Raw genomic sequence first — 26,064 nt, forward strand, 5'->3', positions numbered from 1 at the left:
ATGGCTGAAAGACATCTAACAGAACCAACAAGTTGCCGCGGTGTGTGCATACTAAGGAGTACCCACCACGCGTGCTCCTGCATCGATGCCGCTTGTAAGGAACAAATAAGGAACAAAAGGCGCAAGGCACAGGTGCTAGTGATGCAGGGCGAATCAGAACGGTTCCTGGTCTCAGTATCCAAAGTCCCTCAGCGTCTCATCAAGGGATCGAAATGTCACCTTGACGGTGGGAGCCAGCCGGGCTAGCCTGAATTGTGAGAAAACGTGGAATTTAACTATTTGCGGCTCCCAAGCCGTTCCCACGCAGGGCTTGTTTAGACCCTGCAGGTGCCTCTCAGGGCCCAGTGGGGGTCGGACAGGGGTACGGCCAGACGGGCGGGTGGGTTCTTTTGTCGTTAGCTGGAGATGGTGAGGAGTTTGGCGTGCGGCACAGCAGTCATCTGAACCCTTCATAGAGTAGCAGACCGGCCGAGGGTCCATGGAAGATGCCCGCGCCTCGTTTGCGCAATCTCGGCTTCTCGGTCAAATTATCAAGAACCAGCGCTCTTCGAGTTCGCTACTTCACTCACAGTCAAACAATGTTGGTCCGTTTTCTAACTGGTCCGACCTCGTTCACTGCGCCTCAACACCAGCAACCAACCGACTGATCCTTGAGCATCCTCCCAGCGACAAAGGCGTCCTGTCTCCTGTCAGCACCACCTGTTCTCCATGGCTGACCGGGTCGTCCCGGCAGGGTCCTCGTCTACGGATTACCTGAAGAAGCCATACAAGCTTCTTCGCCAAGGCGCAGATGCCACCGTAACAGATGAGGATGGCAATGGCGCGTTCCACTATCTGGTGCAGAGCGACATGTTCAAGAGTCCTGCCGCGCCCCGTACATCCTTTTGGGCCCGGCGGGTACGGGCACCGTCGCCGGTCGACGACCCATCCATGACGATGGAAGGGCTCATCCACGGCTTGCAGGCCGCCGGGGCGGACATCAACCTCCAGAACAAGGATGGCGAGACTCCGTTACACGTGCTGTGCAGGAATGCCTCCTCCCGCAAAAAACTGGACGATAGGCTCTGTGAAAGTCTGTGTCAAGCTGGAGCTGACCTCAACATCAGGGACGGTCAAGGTCGCTCGGCGGTGTTCTGTCTTTTTCTGACCGGGCCACTCAACTATTGGAACAAGGACAAGGGCGAGCATCTGTGCCAGCTTGTGTCGCGTCTTGGGGGTCGCTTTGATGTCCAAGATAACTACGGCCGGAATGTGATACATTGCTTGCTTTCTAGTAAAGGTGACGTGCACTTGTCTCTTGTTGAGGCACTGGCTCGTCACGGTGTCGATCCCTCTGCTGTTGACGATGAAGGCAACACTCTGTGGCACACCGCTGTTGACCGTCTGGCAAGACCGCCCCAAGGAGACAAGCCTTTAAGCGATCTCCTACTGCGTCTGGGTGCCGATCCTCAGAAGCCGAACAAAAGGGGCCGCAATCCTCTTGACGGCATGAGCTCTCTCCAGGCACCAGTCCTCAGCTGGCCTTTGAAGATTTTCCCTGCGTGCATACCAGATCTGAGGACGACAGCATTCGACTGCCTGCTACAGATCTATCTGGAAACCGGCTATGACCTTGATTTCCGCGATAATCAAGGAATCACTCCCCTGCACCTGACCTGCACCTTCTCGGAATACCAGGCTGGGCGTCTTCTGCAAGCTGGGGCCAACCCAAAGATACCTACGCATGAAGGTCTGACACCTTTCCACCTCGCGGCACGATGCAGACAAGCCAATATCATTGGACTCTTGCTAGACAAAGCAAAGAGAGGCGAATCTGGATCAGGCGGCCTGCGATCGAGCTCAATCCATGAATTTGCCAATGCCAAGGACGCCCATGGAAAGACGGCTCTCTACTACGCCTGTGCCTCCGGCAGGGCCGAGAGTGTTGCATTGCTGCTTGATGCCGGGTGGTCGGTCCAAAGCGATGAATACAGCGGATCCGTATGGCAAGCGTGTGCGGAATTTGAGGAAGAGCAGATGAACTGGAGCAGCTCGCCTGCTGCCCTAGGCACCCAGCTGACCGCTTCCAGCGTTCTGATGGAAGACAAGAAGCGACCAATACTAGACAGGGCGAACAAGTTTTCCCGCGAGCATCTGGTGGATGTGCTAAGGCTTCTTCTCCAGCGCCAGGATGCTCCTGGAGCAATAGCCGGCTATCTGGACAAGTCAATATCGGTCGCGGCGGCAAAGCAGCTCGATTACACGGTTGAGTGTTTGGTACAGGCCCGCAAGTCGTTGCAACATTCACTAGAGCTGGGCATCGCGACAATCACGCTGGATGGACCTACCTCGGCCTGCCTGGCCAGAGTCAGTGCTCACGGCATCGCAGAAGCTGCCAGTTTATCCCCACAGGCTTTGAGGGCGGAATTCAAGCGACTTATGGAACTCCGGCGGCACAATCTTGTACAGAAGCTGCTTCTAGAGCACGGCTGGGGTGAGCTTGACGGAGATGGAAACACATTCATCCATGATCTGGTACAGCATGGATTCATCTCGGTCTTGCGGGGCCTCACGCCGTTAGTGAAGGAATTATCAACAAAGTTGGAAGACGTAGAATGGTGTGACAAACAGAAGCTAGCGTCATCGAAAGCCTCCTTCATCAATGGCTTCCCCAAGACGATTGATCAGCACTTCGGTCAGGGGTCCACACAGCCTCTCCTCCTCGCCGCCTGCCGGAGTGAAGAGCCAAATATGGAGGTGATCAGGTTTCTTGTCGAGGAGATTGGTTGTAATGTGAATACCCAGGGATACCTGAGGGTTCGCATCCCAAACTCACCGACTGGGCACGGTATATGCAAACACGAAACACCGATCCACACGCTTGTCCGGGGCAAGACGAATTGGTGGCATACCTCGGAGGCCCTATCGTATCTCGCCCAGAACCAAGGTGCGAACCTGGAGGTAAAGGACTATTTTCAGAGCACCCCACTGGCTGTTGCTGTGTCCCACATCGGGCGGGTCACCTTCAACCGCGGCGCCGTCGACAGGCTGTTAGAGTTCGGGGCGGACGCCAAGGCGGTGGACCTGAGCTGGACCTGCGAGAGCGCCGAGTTGACTAACCTGCTCCTCTCCAGGGGTGCGATAGTGAAGCCGGCGGCCATCCTCGCGGCCGTGAGGAGCAGGAATTGCGATGTACTGGACATGCTACTCTCACGCGGCGGGGACGTGAACGCGAGGGAAACATCTGTTCTGGCGGCACACCACCACCAGGATACCGCCATCTATGTCGAGACCACGGCGCCGCCGCGCGAGAAGTGGCTGCCAAGGACCGAGTTTGAGGAGCGCCTCCGGGGCGACAGGTGCTCGCAGGAGCCAGAGCCGCCGCCGCCGCCGGTGGATACGGAGACGACGACCTTCACCATCCCGGCGCCACCATACGTCCCCGAGCGGCAGATGTACCCGCTCGACTACGCCGCGCACCTGTTCTCGCGGCAGCCGGAGCTGGACGAGTTCGCCCGCGAGAGCCAGCCGGGCGGCAAGCACGTCGAGGTGAACCACGCGCGCGCGCGCCCGCTGCCCGCCGACGAGCTAGCGCGCGTGATCGAGCTGCTGATTGCGCACGGAGCCGACGTCAAGGCTGCGTATAAGGTCGAGGGTGCGAGGATGAGCATCAAGGATAGGATCGTGCAGCGGGCCGCGGAATGCCGGCTCCTGCCGCTTGGGAGGCCGCAGCTGGCAAGGAAGATCTTGGAGCTCTGTAAGGTGGATCCCGAGGGGGTCCTTTAACGTTGTATCATGGCTTTTTTTCTTTATGGGATGGGGGTGTATGTTCTCCCAAAATGTACACACGGGCGTGAATGGCTGGTTGCGATTGTAATCAATGATCTTGCGAGCCACAGGCCCCAGCTGGGAAAGGGGGTGTTATTAACGCTCGGTTTACTATGGGAACAGTGCCTGCGTTAGAGAGCAGTGGAAAAGAAGACGAGCCAAACTGTTCAAGTACCCATTCGGTGTTCACATTCATCATGTACGCGTTTGAACAGCTAGATACCTGCCAGATAAATTGTCGATTGTCATGTCGGTGTGATAGATGGGCTTGGGCCGGTATAGACCGAGAGCACATTGCGCATTGTAATTACACACAACGTTATACGGTTGACTTAGGCACATTACAAAGGCACCAGGGTAGATGCCGCGAGACTTCCCGCACACAAAGCATTGTGCCCTAATGATGAGGAGGAAGGCGATATATGCCCCTGATCTGGACAAAATTGTCACACGTGGAGATGTCATTATGGGTTCATGTTGAGATTATCAGCGTATGGTCTTACAAGGTCAAGATTAAACGGGACAAGGTTTATAGCAAATAAGGAAACAATTCAATTTCAGCCAAACTTCTACCAACCTGTTTCTAGCAGCTCAATGCGAAGAGAACAGAAAAGGAAAACAAATATTGATGGAGCAGTCGCGTTGCACTCAAGTAGACGCTGAGGTGGCATTGCCGTAGGCACCATGGCCATCGCAATCAACCTGGTCACCATCAATGACATAAGCAGACTTACAAGCTACAACAAGCTGAAGCTCACCCATGTTCATTGATTTCCCACATCGGAAAACGCTGGCCAAAGCAGTGTGATAGTAATCGTGGATCTCCCCACTCACTCCGGAGGGCGAGACGCTGAGAGCCTTCTGCATCAGCGGCATATAGCCGTGGTTCAGGCCGTCCAGCATCTCACCACCCCAGATCGAGCCGGGCTCACACTTCTTGGCCTCTGGAGAGGCCTGCGTGCTGTTGTTAGCAGCAGGAAAGGGTGCCGAGCTCCTGGTGACGACAGGCACACCGATGAACCCCGTGCTCTTGGCGGCCATGGGTGGTGCTTCAGGCAGCGTGATGTTAGCTGCGACAGAGGCCCGTCCGTCAGAAGACATCGAGTTACGGCATTGCTGTAGCTGTCGTTCGTTAATAACGCCAAGATAGATAGTTGAGGCCAGAAGACCGGTACTAAGGAACGTGAGGAAAATGATGGCCAACTTTTGATGGCTGATCCGGCGCTTCTGCGCGCTTGACTCCATCTGGAGAATCTCTTCGTCAATTGATCGCATCATTGCGACGCTGTTAAAATCACCAATGTTCGTGAGATGAGTCGCTGATGTTGAATTTCTCTGCACTTTATCGGAGCTCAACTGTTGAGGTGGAGATGGTTGGGTGGAATGGTGATCGATGAGTATATGTGGAAAGCCTGCATTTATATGCTGGGTTCACCTAGACACACAATAGTATCATCCGTGCCGAGGACAATAGAGAGATGGCAACAACGACGTTGTGGTCATAAGGCGTAGTGATTCCCTGACAAAGAGCCCTCAAAGGAGCCCTCGAAGGAGTTTTCGAGACAACGTTGACAATGCTTTGTCTTTATCAGGCACAATTTAGCACCTCGAGCCATCAATTAAAGCACACATGCCTCAGAAATACTGGTTTCTTTTTCTTTGAAAGCTCATGATATTCGATTTGCTGTGTTAAACAGATGCAGTCCACATGGCAGTCAGGGCGTCTCGATTTGGCTATAGATCTTCATGCTGTGTTGAAACGTGTTGTGTGCTCAACGATACACTGCAAATGTACCTCGATACTTCAATTTAGTGTGAAAACTATTATGTATAAGATCTTGGCTCGATTTATTCACTCGCTTGTCTTCAAATAGGTAAATAGTGCTCATCACCCGCAAAGAGGGCAATGAGAATCATCAAATGAAACCGCTCCACTATGGGCCATCACGCATCTGGAGGCACGCCTTTCCATGTTTTTTTCAGACCAAGCAAGTCAACATCCCCCACCCATAGAGACACCGGCTTTACCGACAGCTTCAGTTTATTCTTCTCAGCCTCCTGTGCCAGAACCCGCATGTTCTCTTCGGCCTTGTCCCGAGACTCAGCGCAGACAACAAAGGTAGTATGCAAGCAACGAACAAAAGACAGTTTCTCGTTGAAAGCCATATGCAGAAACCACTGCCACTCTCGAGTAGAATGGCATTCGTCGAATGGGAAAGCGTTCCAACGATAGATGTGGCCTTGCGCGGTCTTGAAATTCGCCGGGTTCTTGCGCGCCATCTTCAAAGGCCACGCGCAGTAGTGGATGTGAATTTTACCCTTTGCAAAAACAGCGTCAGAATGCGTAGCCCGGTATGACTGGGCGAAATCGTAAAGGCTACCCGGGGGAATATTAACCTCAGCAGACATAAAAGGCTTTTTCTGGATGGAATTTTCATCCAAGGGAGTTCCTGGCTGATACGGAAAGAAAAGATCCTGCTGTCCGTCTATGCCATGGTATAGCAATGGTGTGGATTGAGGGGTCTCGAAAGTTTCCAGTAATGTGATGACCTTTTGCGACTCCATCTCGGAAAGGATCTTCCGTATGAAGCGGATATCTGAGTAAGTTTTCGGAACTTCGGCATGGCTGTGGGCGAAATCGGGAAACTTGTCGACGATGTCCCACTGACGCACTCGATGTCCCTCGTAATGTGGACTGACATCCGCAGGGTCGAATACTGCGGAAGAGTGGGGAGAAAGGAATGCTTCTATCCAAGTTTCTTGCTCGGATGCAGGTATTGACTCGGTTATCGCCCGATCAAAAATGTCTCGAGTGCTATGGTCACCAGCCACTTCTCTGAGGGTTTCTGCTGTCTCTTGCAAGATGGTAAACTGTTTCCCAGGCTCTCGATCGATGATGATGATGAGATGAAAGTTTTCAAATCCCTCCCTTTCTCTCCTTTCTCTAATGAACCTGACGTCGTCAAGAATACTCTTCACAGACCACTCTGTCACCCACGGAGCATCTGGTAGAGCGTCCTTATTCTTGGCCGATCGAGTTCTTCTGATGAAAGGGAGCTCTTTGTCGTCCTGCTTATTATGAAATGGAAGCCAGCACCCGGTGGATTCGAAGTCGGTCGCTATGACAATGAACCGGGCAATGCGAACCGACAATTCCTTGATAAGCGGCAGAGCCGATGGATCCGACTTTCCCATTCTTCCAACGAGGTAGCATCGCGACTCTACCTCTGTTATTTCACCAGGTCTACTGGAGAACTGCTGGCATATAGGATCTTGAAAACCTTTCAATAGAGCCACAAATCCTTGGAGAACCGCTATTTCATTCTCCTGTGAAAAATCGTCTTCTGGGCGGTACCAATTCGCTTCCGTGTCCTCGGAGTCACCGTAACGACGTAGTGCAACCAGGCGCTTTACCAGTACTAAATCCTCGAACGAGAAGCAAAGTTGCTCCACATTCCACCACTCCACTAGATTCCAGAAGTAACAGTGTACGATATCCCAAGCCTCAACCGTCATCCTACGTCCGGTATTATCCGTAGAGACGGACGCGCCAAGAATCATCATAGTGGATGGACCTTCGATGGGTAGTAGGTAGTCGTAGACGGCATCGCGAAGGAAATGTAAGGTATCCTGACGTCCAAGTGCTTGGAAAAATTTAATGTAGCCCTCGAGCTCCTCAGGGATACTATGCCGAAGGAATTGGTCGATGGTGCTGGTACGGCTCGCTCTGGCTAATGTTTCTGTATCTGCTTTCCAGACTAGGAACTCCCTCAAAATGTATCTAATGACCAAGTCATCCGTGCTGGGGCTCTGCTCCTCCACAGTGTCAGAACCAGGGACGGATGTCCTTGAGTCATCCAGAGATGGCGAGATTCCGTAGAGTTTGTCCACGAGGCCATCCACCGCCATATTCAGGGAACTTTTGATGACCACAGCCGGCGAGTCCCTCGGAAGGTGATCCAACGCTGACATTGGTACTTCAGGGGAGATTAGCGATCTGCACACTCGCACGTCGCCTTTTTTCTTTGGCCCCTCTGGTGACTCCGATGGTGTAGGGCCTTCTGTTGGCGGGTCTGAAGGCTGCTGTAAATCCTGGGATATTTTCTTGAGATGGTCAATTTCGCTGCGAAGTTTGAGCATCCACTGGAAGTGCCCTCGGTTGTCGGCATTCAGACTATAGAATCGACGGTTCACGGCGTCTCTCAGCCCAACCACTTCCTCGCCGACGCGGATCTTCTCCTCCAGCTTGCTATTTCCATCCTCGTCTACAGTGAAACTGATAGCTTTAAAATCTCTCTCTCGTACCTTGTACAGATTATACAACTTTTTCTGCTCCCGTTGATGTTGGTGGCAGAATCGATAGTGCGGCTGATCCACCTCAGTACGGCAGTCCTTGCCATCATTCAGCAGTGCCGTGCAAATTTTCCTCCTGCTCTCAACTCGTGTCTGACCTTTTTTCTGGGAGTACTGAAGCCGAAAGCTTGGGGCGCTATGCCTGTTGCTGTCTGGTGAGGTCGCCATGACCACATTCGAGGGACTCTACGGTTATGATGAGCCAGAAAGAAAAACGACGCAAGAGGATGTGGAAAGTGATGGACAGCCTCTCGAGGGGCGGGGTATATCTTCTGTCTGATTGACTGCGGAAAGGTCAAGACGGGCTTCATTGGCTGGTATCTGCATGCATCATGCACATGCCGTCTTGCAGTACTTGTATTACTGTACCATAAAGCAGGCTTCTCAAGGCAGACAGGCCTGCAAAACCACGTTAGGTACACTCCCAGGACTTCATAGTGGCCATGTCTAGTTTAAAAAAGGGGTCAAACAGCCAACGACCATATCCAGAGCAAGGTTAGGTTAGATCACAGATACGTGTGTATGAACGAGGGAACCAACAAGGCACCACAAAAAAGTCTTGATTCCCGCTGAATCTGGGCGTGGTTAGCTCGAGCAATCACAAACAGTACTGCAAAACCAACGTCTCACATGTCATTTTACGTGGGTCGAAGAAGGGAAGAAGGCCTGATCACAGCCTCACGCAGCAAAGATACTTTCGCAATGATTTATATTGTCAGCCCAGGTGAACCAAGTATATAAATAATTATCCCCGGCCCAGCCCTCCTTACGGAACCTCAGTCCACACAATCACCGATTCCACCCAAAGCCCAACTCCAATAAACGACAGCATGCCCATCCAAACAACTCTATCAAGTCCCCATCAGAGGAAGACAGCCCAGAAGGTCCTCTAAACAGCCCATCAAGTAAGAGTAAAACGATATGGTATGCTTATGTGCTGTGGTAGGGGGGTATGTATTTATGTAATCCACCCAAACCAGGCCCATAAGAGAAAAATGATGATGATGCCCCCACATCCCTGATGAGAAGGCGTTGCCACGCCGCAGGGAATATTTATCGCCCGCCCGCCCAAAGTTGGAATGCGAATTGGAATCGAAAAAGAAAAACCAGATCAAGTCAAAAATCGTACACGCATGGACAAATTTGTTCCTCCAGTTCCTTGCTGGCTGGTCACTTCGGTGCTCCGTCGCCAGGCCGGCTAGATCTGGTCCCGTCTCGCTTCTAGATGTCAGGATAAATACGTCTCAGATTATACCTTGACACCACATAATAAAACATCAAATCTTCTTTTCATATACATCATTTGAAATATTTCTTTGTACCCCTGCTCAGTCGACCGTCTTCCCGCCGCAGTCAGGGATCTTGACGCCGTCCTTGAGGTTCCGGTTGACGTCCATCAGGCCCCAGTGGTCCTCCCAGTTCTGGCTGCCCGAGTTGTACATGATCTTCCAGGGCTCGTCGAAGCTCTCGAACCAGAAGTAGTTTGTGCCGTTGGTGAGGGCCTGGCACACCCAGCCCTCCATGAACGTGTTCATCTCGTCGATGCCGGCGACCGAGGCATCCGGGCAGTCGGTGACCGTGCTGGTGCCGCAGTCGGTGCCGCCCTGCGACGGCCAGCCCGTCTCGGCGATGATGTTCTTGCTGATGTCGGACTTCCAGAAGCCGCCGTTCTGGTTCGACCAGAACGACCACGTCCACGACGCCGCGTCCTTGGCGTTGACGCCCGCGAAGAAGGGGTGGATGTTGGACATGATGTAGTCGCTCATCGATGCGAGCTCCGACGTCCAGTCGTCGCCTAGGTCGGATGTCGCTACGGGCAGGTTCAGGTTTCTGCTGGTGAGGTTGGTGCGTACCTCCGAGAGCAGCGACCCCAGCTCTGTGGCCGTCATCTGTTCGCGGAACAGAATTTCGTTGGCGACGATCAGTCCCTTGAACGGGCTGTCCCCATACTCGTCCAGAATGTCCCACATTTGACTCAGCTGCCGCTCGTTCGTGGTCGAGTTGCCATCTTGCCAGACGCCCAGCCAGATCTTTATTGTGTCCTTCAGCTGTAGCTGGTCAACGGCATGGATGAGCATCTGTGTCTGGTTGCAATCTGTTCCGTAGAGTCGTATGGTGTTGGTCAGCTGGGACAGCACGGCCACGTCGCGGGTGATGTTGTTCTGCGAGGGGGGATTGTGTAGGCAGTCGGGGTATTGCGTGTTGAGCGGTGTATAATCGATCCCGGGGAAAACCTTGTGTAGGTTCTTGTTGTTCAAGAGCTTCTTGATCTCGGAGCTGTTGATGTCGAGGTCCCCATTGTCTGCAGTGTCATCCGCTGCCGATTGGCCAGTTGAAGCGCCGGATCCCTTATTCTTGACGATTCCGAAATACACTCCTAACGCAATACCAGCGGCGATCAGGAGGAGAACACCGCCTGCGATTAACCATTTCCACTTCTTCGAGCTGGCGCCCTGTTTCTCCAGCCAGGCAGACTTTTCAGCGGGAGTTGTGCCGAGGTCATACGTGCTGCCACCAGCTCCTTGATATGCTGTGTTGCCCTGCACGGCGTCGTAGTGGCCGCTGCCGTCTCGACTCGCTCCATTCTTCCCAACGAGGCCGCCAATGGCCCCCATCACGCCGGCGCCCGCGGTCGCCCCGCCTGCTGCTGCTGCAGCCCCGTGGTGACCACTTCGATTGCTCGAGTTCCCGAGACTCAGCATGCTATGCCGGGCCCCTCTCTGGTTGTATTCGAGCCCATCGTCGCCGTCGTCGAGGATCTCGTTGGGGTCGACAGTGCCCAAGTTGGCGCGGCTGTGTACTGAATAGCCCTGGTAGGGGTCGTCGCGGTAGGATCCGGGGCCGTAGCCTGGACTTCTTGACCTGTATCCCGGCGAAGACTGGGCCATTGGCACTGCGGCGGTGTTCAGGCCCTGCGAACTGGACTGTGAGGCGCGGTCGCCGGGGTGGTCGCCAGTGTATGCTGCTGGTCCTGGCCGCAGACTTGCTTGTGGATCATGCATCCCATAATCGTTGTTACCTCGTCCGTACGGGTCTTGTGCTTGGTAGGTTTGTTGGGGGTAGTTGGGGCCCCTCATGGCGTCGAGCCCGCTCTCTCTTGGATTTTGTTCTGCTACACCGTAAGCAATGCCCGCAACTCCCCCGGCAGCCGCCTCACTGAAGTTGTCCGCACCTGGGGTGATGTTGCTCTGTGGTGGAGCGTAGTAGTCTGGGTCCGGCCTCCACTGGCCTTGGGCTTGTGGAGGTACAGGTGATTGAACATAACTAGGCGGCGACATTGTTGACGCTGCTCCTGCACCGAAGCCTGCGGCAGCGCCGGCGGCCATGTAAGGTGTTCGACTCGAGTTTGGTGGTGGCATGCCCTCCCTACTTGACCTCCTGTTTGCGCGCATCTGAGAAAATGCAGAGTCTGGGTGCGCCCCGGGCATGGCCTGTCGACTGGGCGAGTCTTCGTATCGAGGCTGCTCGTAGCGTCTTGAGCCGGCAGCTGGAGGGTATTGAGACATTGTGGGTGATGTCTGCTGGTGCTGCAGTGGACGTTGTTCTGGGGAAGAGTTGGTGTTGAAGGCCTCCCTTTCGTCGCCTTCGGACTCGAATGAGTATCGAGGCATGCTGTCGGAGATTGAGGATCCCAATTTCAGGAAGAGGAAGGGTGTCTCAGAGCAAGAAGTGGCCTTCCCTGACGGATCGGCAGACAAAGGGCCTGGCAGCAACGGGGGCAGAGGGAGTGTTTGCCAGTCACAGTCCGGAGTTTGAATCAGGACTAGGAATAGACTGGAGCAGCGTGTCGGAGATTGAGAGAGCGCTGCAACCACGACCAGGAACGGCGTAAATTGGGCCGAGGGAGGGAGAAATCAGAGAGATAGAGTGCTTCCCCCTTGGCGGCTGGGTGGGAGGGAAGTATGATAACGCAATGTAACCGATTGCTGCTGGATAAATTGGCGACAATCTCCCAGGCAATTCTCCTGTGGTATTCAGGTTTCGGTTTCCTAAGCTCTGCTCGCTTGTGGTTGTTTGGGTTCGTCCTCGTTCATGCGTTTGGCCTCCGGCTCGCTCTCGCCAGTCGAGTGCAGCACACACAGCCCGTGCCAGCCCTGTCTATTTTTATGCTTATTGAGTGGGTCGGGCGAAGCGAAGAATGGCGGGTGGGCAAGAAGCAACACGATGGGGCAGAGTGTGGACCGAAGAGGAGTCGTTGTACTGGCAAAAAGAGCGATCGAGGTCGAAGTATGCAATGTGAGAAGGAATCAACACGAATGCAGGTACTGTAAGCAAAAAGAGAGAGAAAAAAAGGAAACAATCAGTCAGACAAGACAGGCAAACCAAACAGGTCGCTGAGTGATGACCTCGCTCGCTGGGCTCCCTCGTATTCTTGGAAACAGGAAACACAGGCTGGTAAAGGAAGGGCGGCTGGGGTTTGAGGGAGCAACGAATTGGCTGGTTGGGATGGGCGGGATGGCTGGGATTGTGGGTTCTGGAGTGTGTTCCCTCCAACGTAGGGGCGATCATCTGCCCCCCAGGTGGCTAGCGTCTGCAACAAGAGGGCCTGATCCTGCTGGGGCCAGCTAGGGCAGCCAGGGCAGCCTGGCCTTGGGGAAAGAAAAGGGTTCCCACCTCCCCACCTTTCCACCTGCCCAACCCCCTCTCCCTGGACTCACTGCTGCTTCTGATTGGAGGGTTCAGTTCTGCTGGCTGCATGCACTCGTCTCGTCTCCCAAGCGACCAGCAAAGAAAGGATCCCCAGATGTGACAGACAGACAATGAATAGCTGATATATCAAATAGCATGCACGTGTGGCATTTTTGACTGCATGAATTGCAATGTAAACATCAAATATTTGGTGATGGCATCAAGTGCTGGTCAGGTCAAGAAAGCAAGCGACGCCAGCAGACCGAGGCTCACCACCATACAGTAGTACAGCGTTGCCCACACCCCCGTCTCTTCTCTCACCCCCTCTGACCCCTCTCACCTAATGTGTACTCCCTTCTCCCTTCCAAGACCCAAGACCACGTTCGTATTCAACGGGTCTACTCTGACCGTGCGGATACGTTTACGAGCCTTCCAAGGTTTGGGGCTAGAAACACGCCACCGACAGTGCTAAACTCCCCAAACTCCCCAAACTGCCATGATATTGCCGCTGCTAATGCTACTGCTATCTTTGTCTCGTCTTGGTGGAGGCGACACTTCGTCTTTCGTGGGTTGAGTCAGGAACGGTTGCAAAGAACTGCTGGCTACCTCCAAACGAGGAATTTACAGGGCAGGGCAGGGCAGGGTAAGAGACCAGACACGATCCAAGTTGTCGAACAACCTACTCGGCTGACCAGTCCAAATCCATGCCGGTTCTTCCGATAGACAGCAGATCAGCCTACCCAGTCTCGTTTCTACGGTTCATCTGTCTCCCTCTCTCTGGCAGTGACGCAGGGAGAAACTGGCTGCTCGCTCATCCAAAACATCCAAGCTTATTTAGCTTATTTTAGACCGAGAAGCCCGCAGACATGAACCCAGCTGGCTGGCCTGGCTGGCTGGCCACACACGACTTCGCCATCCCGGAAAAAGGAAAAAAGAGTTTAGCGCCAACCTGGGCATCATGCAGTCAGGGGTACGAAGACTAGCAGTGCCGCTCATCTCAATCCACCACACCAACGCTGCAGGTTGGTTACATACACTAAATGCCAAGCTTTCATGTCAACAACAGAGCTGATGACAACAACGAAGAGCATCAATACACGTGTGATTGAAGCTGCTGGAGATGACGACCATCGTTCTAGCGGACCTGGCAGCAGCTTGAGTAGTATCTCAGCACCCTCGCTGTGTGGTCCGTGTCATGTTGCACTTTATTGTTCACCGTGTGAGATGTTAAGAGACCTCATGAAACCACCCCCGTTGAACAGTGACATCATCCCACCAAGTGGTGATCCACCCACGGCAGTGCGGCAGTGGAGCCAAACAGACAGACAGACAGATAGACAGAGACACACGAAGGATCAAAGTGGTGCATCAGACAAGCGAGAAGGTCGTGAGCTCGTCTCGCCTCGTCTCGTCTCAGCCCGTCTCCTCACAGGAACCCGCTCAAAGCGCCCACAAGATATCAACCGCCCCCAGGAGGCAGCCCCCCAGCCGGCAGCAGCACCTGCTTCTCCTTGCGCAGGCCCTTGACGACGCTCGCGTCGACCTTGAGCGACTGCGCCGCCATCTCGGGCGGCGTCAGCGCCAGCCACTGCGCCAGCGAGATGTCCGCCACCCGCCCCGCCCGGAACACCTCCAGGTACGTGAGCCCCGAGTCCGCCGACGTGTTCTCCACGTAGTGGCCCGACCCGGCCGGGAACGTCGCCGTGTCGCCCGCCCCGAAGTCGAACGTGCGCGCGTTGCCGTCGCCTGTGAATACCGTTGCCCGCCCCGTGCCTTGGTGGAAGTAGAGCCACTCTTCTGCCTGTGTGTGTGTGGAATTTGTTAGCCTGAGCCTTTCAATTTCGTGCGGGTTTCTCTCTGTGCGTCTGTGCGTTTGTCCGCCGTGTGTGATGTGTGTGATTGTTTATTCTGCCATGATACAGACGTAGCAGACGGGGCCAAGACTCACGTCAGGATGCCAGTGCATCTCCCTCATCGCCCCCGGCGCAAGCGTCACCAGCGCCGCCGCGATAGACGTGCTCCTCGGGAAATTCGTCGAGTCGATCTTGTAAAGCGAGCCGCCTCCCCCGGGCGCCTGGATCGGCGGCTGCTGCAGCGTGCGGTACACAAACGAGTCCGCGCCCGCAGCAGGCTGCTCGCCCGGCCCAGCCGTGACAACGCGGCCGGCATCGTCCCCGACGCTGCCATTGAGGACGCCGGGGCTGGGCCGCGGCACGCCGTCAAAGACGGCCGCGTCGACGCCAAAGTTCTTGGCCAGCACGTCGCGCGGCGTGTGCGCGACCCAGTCGTCCAGGTTGAACGTCGAGCCCGCCGCGTCCGTGTCGGGCCCGTCAAACACCAGCAGGAACTCGTTCTCCTCGCCCGTCCCCTGCACCGTGTGCGCCACCCCGCGCGGGAAGTACCAGATGTCGCCGAACCCGAGCGTCTCCGCCTGGTACGCGCCGTTCTGGTCCACCGCTGAGATCAGCACGCTGCCGTTGTACACGAAACCCCACTCTGCCGTGTTGTGCCAGTGCGGCTCGCGGATCGCGCCCTGGGACAGGTGCTGCTGCGCCGCAGATATGTCGTGGCTGGAGGGGAGGTCGGTGATGGTCTGCTTGCGGGTCCATCCGCCGTTTAGGATGCGTGTCTTGGATTGTGAGAAGCTCCATTTCAGATTGGGCACGACGCCGTTGTCGGTGGGCTGCTGGCCCAGGTTGGATGGGTTCTGGAGGTCGAGCTGGTGGTTTGTGCCTCCCAGTATGGGACCTCCTTTGCCGGATCCGTCAATTGGCTGGCCCGTGTCGAATTGAGGCCTGTCTCGTTTTGTTAAGAGCTGCGCTCCGTTGCTGTAGTACAAGGGCATCGGTCGACCCGTGTCGACGTGTGCCCAGAACACTAGGTCAACCAACGGCCAGAGATGTCTGGATCTCATGGCTGCTCAATGAGTAGAACACACAGCCTCGACAACTGGGAGGGGGGAAAGTCTTGCATGTGAGACAAGGAAAGGTGTATACGGGGTGAGGGGAATCATGGGCACCCACCACTGAAGTATGACATCGTCCATGCCCATCTCGTATGTGGAATGCTCAAGTGGGCTGCGAAGGTTGCTGATGTCTCCTTTCGCATGCTCGTGCGGAGCATGCTCATGCCTTCTCGATAGCTAGGCAGCCTCGCGAAGTTTGTGGGATGAATCATCACCCAGTGCCGGTATCCATTGATCTATCTGCAGCGAAGCTTGATATGTGCTTCGGCCAAAGTCTGCTTGCAAAAAGACTTGCTCGTGTCGTGAAGCTCAGTGACGGGCTCTCTGCGATACGGGCAGGCCAGTCATGTTGTGGGCTTTGTGCACAATGATCCAAATTTGGGTCCAAAAAGAGCGGGCTTGTCGGTTTATCTGACTTCATCTCGACTTTTAACCGTGGTCCTCGAGTCTATTCCTGGGGGCCCGGGTGTCCAATGCCACCAGCTTGGGCTCCCGCCGTGACCTGCGTGAGGGGAAGCTGATGGTTCAGCCCGTGATCAGACGAAGCTGCGGGCTGAAGCTATCGTCGAGCCGTCCATTGAAATTGGGGATGTCCCCGCCAGTTTTCTGCACAAGTCACGGCAGTCACCGTTGCCGTCAAAATGTCAAATAGACAATGGCTTGGTCTGGCCCACGAATATTAGAGTATTGCGGTGAACTGGCGCTTTCATGTACAACAGGCAGACCTGAGGCCCGATCACAGGTATCACCTAGAGACAATGTGATGGACATTTTGAAGGTTCATACAATTTGCTGTGGTGTTACCAATCTCGATTTGAATTGTCCTCCCATTGCCTCATCACATCCTTCATGCTGGTCATACGTGTTCTCCCTTCTCATTGTCAAGAATTATCGCCAGCATTGAAATCATTTACATTGTCCCTGCAGACAAGTTGCCCGGGAGAGTGATCAAGCCTTACAAGAAGAAACAATTATTGTTGTACAACTATCTAGGTATTGGTGCAGCAAGTTCTCGCAGCGTGGCCAATTGCCTAGAATATGCCTGGTTGGTATCCTGTCCCAGGTAAGAATGCATGCAGCACGCACGCATGGCCGAGACTTGACCATGGTAGTAAACGAGTTGACGCTCGCTCATCATAGTATCCCTAGCCTTCCACTTCATTTCGTCATCTACCCACTAGGCAGGGACTCAAACAAGGCAATCCGGAATGCACCATATCATCTAACATCTTCTTCCACCACAGTGGCTATGTCCCACCACCGATTGCCTCCTTCACGCTCAAGCGCGACCTCCATCTCGCCCCGTGAAACTCATCACAGCCTCCTCCTGTCAATTGCTTTCATGTACTTCTTGATAAGCGGTTGGAGGAACTCCGGCAGCGTCATGGACCGGAGATCCTGGTGACTAGACCAGATGGTGGGGTCAGAGTCTTCCTCACCGTCCCACTGGAATACCAGGTCCCGCGACAGGGCACTCAGGAAATCGAGGTAGTTCTTCCGAAGGACGGCCGGGTCTCTCACTTTCCCACGGCGCGTGAGAAAATATTGCAATGGTCCGCTCAGCGGGTTGAGGGTCAAGACAAGTATCGTAAGCTCGGCCATGTAGGCGTAAGTTTCCTTTGTGACGGCAAGGATGCTGGTCAAGTCCGGTGCGGTCGATGGAATCTCCGCGAGGTGGAGGGTGTTGTGTCCGTCGGGGCCGTTGGCCAGCAGTGAGTCGAGGCGCTTGAGTTGCCGTGGGATTTCGATTCCTGTCAAGGTGTTCTTCGGTGGAGGCCGGCTGTAGACGGTGAAGTCCACCCAGATGGGGCGCTTGGCTTGGGGTCGAGCGGACGCGTTGGTCATTAGGATCGTAGGTGGCGGGATGTACAATGAAGACCCTGGTGAGATCCGTGGGTACAAGAGCTTGTGAAGTCTGTTGTCTTTTGTCAGATGGGATAGCTTCGGCGCGTACCACGCGCGTGGTACGCGTTCGACGAGGCTTCGTCTGTGGAAGGAAAGTAAACGGCCCAGGAGTTGCTAGAGACTTACGACATGTACCTGCCCAGCGGTGAGAAGAATGTCAGAGTTTCTCCGGGTGCCTTCTTGCGAAGCTTTGCATTGACCTCAGACATCATAAGACCGTTGAAACCCTCGTAGCTGTAACCTTCCAGTCCATCTTGCAGCAGAATGCAAGCCCACACAGACTCGTATCGTGCTCCACTGGAGTCGTTACTGGACTGTGGACGACTGATCTTTCCTAAGAGAATATTCACAGCGACGGTGGCCATCTTGTCTTTCGATTCATTCAATGCTGGAAGGAGCAGTGTTGTCTTGTCCTGAGGTGTTCCTTTAGAAGTACCAATCGCGTCAATCAATCACGACGAGGCTGTGATTGACAGACTGTTATTGGATGATCGCAGGGTTTTTGTTGTTCTCGAACTTTGTGGCGGTTTGGTTCAATCAAAAATGACTGAGTCTGGTTTGGACACGATTTGTTGTTTTGGAGGGAAAGATGCAAACGACTCGTTTGCGGAAGACTCGTGTTGATTGATCTCCGGGGAGAGTCAACAGTAAGTAGGTGCACTTGCGCTGGTGAGCGCGGGATGTATTGCAGTTTTCATCACAGTAGTATGGGTTCCGACTTCTTTAAATCAAGGCATATGCCAAGAGACTGAAAATAGCTGCTTGCAAAATTGCTAGCAGGATTTTGACACAATCAAGTTGGACGAGACATCTGATTGCATTCGCAATACTCAACACAGTTGACTCGAGCTCTGGGCCAAGAAAGGCTATAGCGTCCACCTCAGGACAGCATCTGGTTGCTGAATCATACATGAAAGGTCGCTGTGTGCTTGAGACATGATGTTCACAAGACCTTTTGTTTGTGATCTGGTCCAAACATCCTTCGGTATGAGGTGAAAACTGTGGTTGTGAAAGCAAAGATCCAACATAATACCGTTCGCAGGAAAGCAGATTTCATCATCTGCTCCACCATCTCCTGGTCCGATGGCTTCGCATTCATTATCTCTGTTCTCCCATCTTCATGCGACGCTGTCTGGCTGCCTACAAGCGTAGGTGTTGAATTGTCATGTGATGTGACAGACATGGTGTCCATGGGCTCCTCTCGAAGCACTGAGCACGGACCGGAGAAATACAGTCCAGCCCGTTCCAAGCTCTGCTGAGACAGCTCCATCGGACTGAGTCTCTGGGACTGATCGATGCTTGCCAGAAGACTCCGACTTCCGGTAGTATTGCTATCCCCGGGCAATTGCAACTGCGGACTGCTACCTTGAGCTTGGAGTCGACCGGATGGCGTTGCAAATGGGATCCGGGTTGAGTGTCTTGGTGACTCTATCGTGTGCTGTGCCATGGATTGTGTAGTCCCCAGCGGTCGAAAAATCGGCACATCTACCTTGGGCAGTTCTATTGGTACGGCGAGTCGATTTTCAAGCTGCATGGCGTACTCCAGACCTCGAGCCTGTTCGTCAAGCGGCCATCGCCTGCCTTTATATCCGCCAACAAGTGTTGTTGAAATATCCTTCCCAGCCCCCCTGGGACTGAATATTTTCTTGAAACCCCCTTTCACGCCATCACTGACACTTTCCAGCTTCCCAGAAATCTCAACGTGCCTACCGAACGAGTGGTTAGCACGCCACTCAGGATCGATAGGTAGTGTTTACCAAATGCAAATGCTCGAATAGCATGGATAACAGAATTCCTTCACATCATCTGAGGTCTCTGAAAATGACAGCCTTGAGTTTAGACTTACATGAAAAATGGTTGCCCATCGTGTGCATATGCAAAAGCAGTATAGACCCTGTGACTGTGCAGAGGATGCTTGTCGATGTCATTTTCTGTCATCTCCCAATTGATGATTCTGTTATGGCCAGGTTCTCTGTCGCTTTTGAACGTCCAGCGACTCTCATGAGGAAAGTGCTTGTCGACACCAATGCTTCCAATTGCACCCCCGAAACCCCCGACTTCGGCCGATGGGTGTAGGCTTTTGTGTTTTGACACATACATCTGCGTTGAGGTTCCCACAAAGTATTTTGGCCCGTAGTAGTCAGTAATCTGAAGCGAGTGCGCAGAGGATGAGAGACTAGCATCGCGATACTTGGATAATTGTCGATTTGATCCGTCGAGAGTCAGGCGAATAGTCGCCTTTTTTAACTTGCAGTCGATTGGTTGTTGAAAGCTCAGTTCCAAGTAAACGATCCCGGCCATGGAATCATTTGATCCGAGTGTGCCCCACCGACATTTTTTGAAGAGTAATCGGCAATCAACCTTGACTTTTCCGATGGAACTGTGACCAACAGATGGGCTTGTGAAGTCCAAATTGGCAAATCGTTGGAAGTCATAAGATCCTCCCTTCCGTTTCCAGGCCCTGGCAAGTAGCGGACCTTCTTGAGGCATCGCCAGAAGTCCTCATCCAATTTTACCGGTGTGACGGGTGAAGGTTGACGAGGCTCTCAGGGACGCGAACGAACTTCGAGTAGCTGGCAGATGGCTCAAGTAGTCTGATTGCCTCGAATCCTCTCGGGCTGACAAATATTCCACCGTACTACATAGAGCCTGTACAACATGGTCTAATATAGGGTCTGTAGATCAGCCACTCGCCAGACTGCTTAAAACCGAAAGCCGGAATGTTCCAGGGAAATGCTGCCATGCCTACCGGCTGAAGCAGGGGCTGGTGAGATTGCCACTCGCCTACATTAAGTAAGGCCTTAGACAGGGGTGTTACCATCAAGTAAAATCCATGCTTACGGCTGAAGCAGGAGCTGTGGCGGAGCCACAACCCATATAAAAGGGTGTGCTCAGTCTTACTGCATATTCCAGACTCAGAGCCTGATCGTTCACAAGCGATCCGGATTCCAGGTGTTTGCTATCATCCCGATCCGCTAATTACACTCGTACCTTGTCAGACCATGTTCCGGTTCTGTAATTCCACACAAACTGTCCATAGCCCGGCATCGTTTCTGGCCCTCTTTCCTCGTTCCCCAGTGCCCTATGGCGCATCATCTGGATGAGTTATCGTCATCAAGACGCCAGCCCAGCTGGATCAGGGAATATAAGGAGACATATTTCGACACTTCTGATGGCGAAAGAAGTTACTGGAAGTCGCCGGATCGGCCGAAATCAATTATGAAACGGGGTGGAGACAGCGACAAGTACTATGCTCGCCAACTCGATCTTCCTACCTCGATGGTTAGACACATCCCTAGCATATCTGGAATGACCTCAGTGAGCAAAGACAAAGAGGGTGCAAAGTTTGGGTCCTCAGGAAAGAAAAAGAAGACACTACAGCAGTCGCAGCTTGCTAGAAGCACCTTTCAGACAGTATTCAACGGAGAAGATCCCCAAGATGTCACGCTGCATCTGGAATTGCCGGTCGCGGATGACTTCGAGGAAGAACTCGAAAACTTCTCGGTATTGAGACGTCTAGGGAATTTCAAGTCCGCTAAGAACTATTTCAAGGACCATCTAGAGCATTATTTAGGCCACCCTTTTATTTTCGTTCAGTATGCAAGTATGCTGCTAGAAATGGGCAATTATCGTGCCTTTCAGAAATTGGATGCGCAGAGTGTTTTTGGACCGGGTAAGAATCCCAGTCTCATTTACCGTTTGAGAGCGTTGGTTTCAAAGTTGCTTATGGGAATTAGCTCCGGATGCCCAAAGCGATGAGCTCAAGCTTTTGCACCGGCAATGGAAACTGCTTCGAGGCATGTTCCTTATGCAGCGCGAGGGAACGATCGATGCGGCATGGGAAGAAGCTCGCGAAAATCTGACGGAATTCAAAATCCCTGCAGATGCTGGGTCTACAGAGGTGTGAACCCAGATCTCTTATACCATGTTCCTGAGCTGAATACTGTACAGATACAAATCATGTCCTTGACGTTGCGCATTTGTGCGCATGTCGACTTCGTTCTACCTGGTCTATTCGAAGGAACACTCGACGCATATATAGACCAGTGGACAGATTGGCAAGCTTTGCTTAGACGACTTCTAACCGAAGGTCGAGTCTGGGGTGAGTCTTGGAGTTTCTATCATTCACCTTGACACCATTCATCGAAGTTGACGGCAAAGTTAGATTTCCATGACATATTTTCCGCAGCTTATGCCCGAATCAGACCGGGAAGAGAGGGAGGCAGACTTTTCGACACGTCCTATGACCGTCTTCATGAAATGACAGACGTTTGGCGAAATGATGAAGATGATGAGCCCACCGTACTGGCCATCCTGGACATGATCATGTTGGTCGTGTTGAATTTGGATATCTCCAAAGATATGATGCAGTCTTTGCGAGTGCCACTACAAGTTGCAGATGATTGCGCAGAGATAATCAGGCTGAAGTTCCCAGAATCAATGAATACGCGCCCATATCTCAGGTGGATCCTCGTGAAGGCCGCTGAGTTCGGGTGCAGGGGAGAAAAGGGGCTGACAGATCCCTTCACTGAGCTTCTTCAGAATGTGGAAGACTTTCCGGGGAAGTATGTCTCATACTCTGACTGGATTCGTACTCTGATATATGTGCCCCGTGGAATCGAAAACCCGGGGTGGTTCATGCCAGAGGCCCCGCCAGAAGCGAATCAGCCCGTTCTTGCGGCGTTAAATTCCGCAGAGCTGCTTCAAGACTTCCCGACTCAAGCTCTGTGTTACAAGCTACTGATTTTAAGATCAAAACAACCGCAAACGTTATTCCACGACCTACTACACCTACAAGGCCGTGTGCAGGGCGATCGAGAGGGATGTCTTCGGACACGACTGACCAGCTATCTCGCGTGCAAAGAGCGTGCTGAGCAAGACTCGCTTCTAAAGGACCTCAAGAAAACGTCTGACTGGAACGATCATCGGGTTTTACGAGATCCCTATCTTTACTGGGCCCGAGACTCCATAACGAGAGCTCTGACAAGACGAACCGGCGGACCTAACAGTACGGTCCTAGGACCGCATACGGAGGCAGCATACTTTAGGTGGCTTCCTCAGAACATAAAAGCTTCGATGGAAGACCAGTATGGGCCGAGAACACACGCCACTACTGCACACGATACGAATTCAGATGATCGCCAGTTCAATACCAACATGAGCTCGGATCCAAAAACGTCTCGCCGAGCCACGTCAGTTCAGATCGGAATGGAAGATGACCCAGACATTACTATCAGGCTGCACGGGAACTCAGAAACCCGTTCAAGGTCGGAAAAGCCGACGAGGCAAGATAAAGACCGCAGCGATCGGTATCCCCGTGCCTCCCGTGACCACCAGGACAGCGGAGCGACTGTCATCCGTGGTCCAACCATCGAACGGGAAGTAATAACGCACTACAGAGATATCGACCACGGTATGTAATTAAATTCTTCCTGGCCTTTATGCAGACAGCAAGTCTGAGCATGTACTAGAACAACACAGGAATAAGCCCGAGCAAGGTCTCACCGCGCTTAAGTCAACCTCGCGTATCATTCGAGAAGCGTGATACTCATGGGTCATCCCAGCGAGTAGTCGAACTCCCAAAAAACAATGAGAATGAATCCGAGGTCCGATCTATCAGATACGGAAATTCGAATGCACGAAATCACGGGGAGCCAAACCCAGATCCTCGAGACCAACCGATCATTGTGGACGTCTCACCTACAGAGTCAATAGCGTCCCAAGAGCACCATCATGAGGAGCTAAAGGCAGATGTCTACTCAGAAGAAGATGAAAGGTACCAACAACACGTTGAACAGGCAACAGGATCTGCGGATGACTTTGACAAGAATGCCAAAGGCGGAACGACGAGCATGGGCGAGCACGATCCTAATCAGCTTCCAAATTCGAGGGGAAACATCAGCCAGCAGTCAACACATGCAGAAAGGGACAGAGATAGTGTTGTGGAGTACCCAAGACGAGGTTCGACACGACGTTCATCATCGAGACAAGGATTTTCTACGGAGGACTCTTTCAGTGGAACTGGAAGCTTGGGCTCAGAAGCCAATTATATGGTCATTGAGACTTATGATGACGACAGTGACGGCGGATGTTCCCTACAGGCACCGAATGTAGGGAAAGAAAGTCATGAGGCCAATCAAGATCACATGGCATTAGTTCCGATGGGATACGACTTCGACATGCCTATCCACCCTGACTCTGAGAGCCAGACAGAACTAGGTCCTGATAACGGCACGACTGCAGAAGATGATAGCAGAGTAGTTACTGAGGAGCAGAAGCTGGCAGAGAGAGGAGAACGACATCGCAACGCCCAATTCGTGAGCGGTGGGCTTGCCGGCAACCCTTCGTCTTCTGCACCACGCAAGGGCAAGTCGAAGGGCCGGCGCCGTCCGCGTGGAGCCAGACGCAAGAACCAGACCATCGGCAATCTTGAAGGCACTTATGACGTGCCTCCTGAATTGACCAAGGAGCGGTTTGAGTTGAGGGAGGTGGAGCAGCGAGGTATTTCACTGGATCCCCAGCCATCACAATCGCCTCGCGGGCCCGGAGTAAGGCATTCAGGACAGCCACCACTTGAGCCAGCTGAAGGGCAAAGAATTTCTAGAAGTGAGTTTTATCGTTGTGTCTATCTTTGACCCTTCAATCCGTTGATGCTGACATATTCAATCCCAGAACCAACGGTCACCGATCCTGACTCGGACGAGGCGTGATTGTTTTATTTTCTCCCGCCTATGATGAACATTGCGGCGGGCGAAGATGGTTCTCGAAGGCGTTAACTATTCAACCGACAAGGTCTTGAGGCTGGGTGTAATCCCTGCTGAACAGCGAGTAGACGGCAAGGCTTAGAGTCCTTCTATCTCCCTCATTCAAAGGCTTGAAAATTATGCATTGATGTCTGCAGAACGTAAAAAGTTTATAACTGTCCTCCCTAAGCAAACTAATTACACTACCCACAATATTACAATACGTGCCAAGATAAAGAGCAGTTCTTAAACCCCTCCTCCCTTTTTTTCTTTTTCAAAAAAAAAAAGCATTGAATTTGTGAGTATTAATTAGGATGAACTCTCTATATAGTTGCTGTATTTTAACTTTGGCAGAAAGCGAACTCGTTAGTCAAAGACCTCCACGGCATTCCAGTTGAACATGCGATGCACTGCTCCAGCCATGCTCGTTGCCGTCCTGATGGCCGAGACTCTGGTCGGATAATTGGAGGCAGATAAGGGCTCTGAGCGCCTGATACAGCTGCTAGGCCCGGCCATCTTCAGTAGCTCTAGACTGCTACTGCAGCATTGAGATGGCCAATAAGATGAATGGCCGACTGACACATCATTCTACTGTGATTTACGTATGCTTCGACTTGCTTCCGCCAATGAGATACCGCGTAGACAGAGTTTCACCACTGCGGCCTTCACGACTAGCGCCTCACTGGCGGCTGGTGCCTAGATCGTGGTTCGCCCGGTGAGGAGAATCCGATCATCACCCGATTCGGGGTGATACAACAGCGACCAGACTACGCCATGAGCGATTGCATTTGTTTTTTCACTCTCACATGCTACATTGAATGAGACTGGCTGCAAAACTGCTTGTCTCTTGTCAATGTTTTCCTACTGTCTAGTTCCCATTCGATTTTGAAGACCAAAGATCCCTCGTAGGTAGTTATAGCACCCTGCAATCTGAGATTCCGTGACTGACCAATTCGTCTCTTCAGAACAGGAGTTCACTCCAAGACCTCTCAATCCACAAGATGGCAGAGACAGCGCCAAAGAGACAAGCATGCCACGGATCATGTCACTGCGGATTGACGCAGTACATCGTCTTCCTCACTCTTCCACATCCATTCTCGTCATCTCATCCACCACAACCAATCCAACAAGAAATCTACCGCTGTAACTGTAGCACATGTCACAAAATGAACTTCTTTCACGTTCATCCTGCCAATCCTCGGGACGATTTCATGCTCCTTTCACCACTTGATCCGGATCATGAATTGAGTATCTACCAATGTTACGAGAAGAAACGGAAATACTACTTCTGTCCAAAATGTGGAGTGCGATGCTTAACGTTTGGTGGCGTGGGCGAGACCGATGTCGTGGATTTTACAGAGCTAGGTGATAACAAAGACGGGAAGAGAGAAGTTTGGCGCGCGAAGTGGGATGGAGAGAATGATACGAGACCGTATATCTCAGTCAATGGAACTTCGATCGATTTTAAAGAGGATTTCGATCTACGTGTCCTCACCGAGGAGAAGAGAGTACAGTATTTTGATGATCGGAGTGAGCCTGAGGAGAAGAAGAAGGAGGCAAGATGGGACAGACCGCATTACGGTGGAAGTTATTGACAGGTTGAGATAGGGTTTGAAACAATCGGGCCTTCTTTTTTTCTCACAAAGGCCCAGAAGCAAACAT

General features: G+C 52.8%; 8 protein-coding genes across 8 annotated transcripts; 2 read left to right on the plus strand and 6 right to left on the minus strand.

Annotated features, from left to right (window-relative positions):
* Positions 1-708: 708 nt before the first annotated feature.
* On the plus strand, positions 709-3,765 carry J7T55_012363 (uncharacterized protein; the record flags this gene model as incomplete). Its single annotated transcript, XM_053137240.1, has 1 exon — positions 709-3,765. The coding sequence occupies one exon, from the start codon at positions 709-711 to the stop codon at positions 3,763-3,765; it is 3,057 nt and encodes a 1,018-aa protein (XP_053000161.1).
* Positions 3,766-4,455: 690 nt separating this feature from the next.
* On the minus strand, positions 4,456-5,082 carry J7T55_012364 (uncharacterized protein; the record flags this gene model as incomplete). Its single annotated transcript, XM_053137242.1, has 1 exon — positions 4,456-5,082. The coding sequence occupies one exon, from the start codon at positions 5,080-5,082 to the stop codon at positions 4,456-4,458; it is 627 nt and encodes a 208-aa protein (XP_053000162.1).
* Positions 5,083-5,751: 669 nt separating this feature from the next.
* J7T55_012365 (uncharacterized protein) lies at positions 5,752-8,328 on the minus strand (the record flags this gene model as incomplete). The annotated part of the gene is made up of 1 exon (XM_053137243.1): positions 5,752-8,328. The coding sequence occupies one exon, from the start codon at positions 8,326-8,328 to the stop codon at positions 5,752-5,754; it is 2,577 nt and encodes an 858-aa protein (XP_053000163.1).
* A 1,160-nt stretch (positions 8,329-9,488) lies between these two features.
* On the minus strand, positions 9,489-11,771 carry J7T55_012366 (endo-beta-1-3-glucanase; the record flags this gene model as incomplete). The annotated part of the gene is made up of 1 exon (XM_053137244.1): positions 9,489-11,771. The coding sequence occupies one exon, from the start codon at positions 11,769-11,771 to the stop codon at positions 9,489-9,491; it is 2,283 nt and encodes a 760-aa protein (XP_053000164.1).
* Positions 11,772-14,248: 2,477 nt separating this feature from the next.
* On the minus strand, positions 14,249-15,703 carry J7T55_012367 (oxalate decarboxylase; the record flags this gene model as incomplete). Its single annotated transcript, XM_053137245.1, has 2 exons — positions 14,249-14,590; positions 14,738-15,703. 2 exons carry the CDS (start codon positions 15,701-15,703, stop codon positions 14,249-14,251), a joined length of 1,308 nt encoding a protein of 435 aa, XP_053000165.1.
* Positions 15,704-17,068: 1,365 nt separating this feature from the next.
* J7T55_012368 (uncharacterized protein) lies at positions 17,069-18,024 on the minus strand (the record flags this gene model as incomplete). Its single annotated transcript, XM_053137246.1, has 2 exons — positions 17,069-17,669; positions 17,786-18,024. The coding sequence occupies 2 exons, from the start codon at positions 18,022-18,024 to the stop codon at positions 17,069-17,071; spliced, it is 840 nt and encodes a 279-aa protein (XP_053000166.1).
* A 578-nt stretch (positions 18,025-18,602) lies between these two features.
* J7T55_012369 (uncharacterized protein) lies at positions 18,603-19,759 on the minus strand (the record flags this gene model as incomplete). The annotated part of the gene is made up of 2 exons (XM_053137247.1): positions 18,603-19,365; positions 19,506-19,759. The coding sequence occupies 2 exons, from the start codon at positions 19,757-19,759 to the stop codon at positions 18,603-18,605; spliced, it is 1,017 nt and encodes a 338-aa protein (XP_053000167.1).
* A 1,209-nt stretch (positions 19,760-20,968) lies between these two features.
* J7T55_012370 (uncharacterized protein) lies at positions 20,969-24,369 on the plus strand (the record flags this gene model as incomplete). The annotated part of the gene is made up of 7 exons (XM_053137248.1): positions 20,969-21,163; positions 21,302-21,332; positions 21,397-21,560; positions 21,611-21,761; positions 21,927-23,072; positions 23,141-24,265; positions 24,332-24,369. 7 exons carry the CDS (start codon positions 20,969-20,971, stop codon positions 24,367-24,369), a joined length of 2,850 nt encoding a protein of 949 aa, XP_053000168.1.
* Between the last annotated feature and the right edge of the window lie 1,695 nt (positions 24,370-26,064).

Source organism: Diaporthe amygdali, assembly GCF_026229845.1.
Source record: "Diaporthe amygdali strain CAA958 chromosome Unknown NODE_2_length_3802984_cov_64_841326, whole genome shotgun sequence".
Lineage (NCBI taxonomy): Eukaryota > Fungi > Ascomycota > Sordariomycetes > Diaporthales > Diaporthaceae > Diaporthe > Diaporthe amygdali.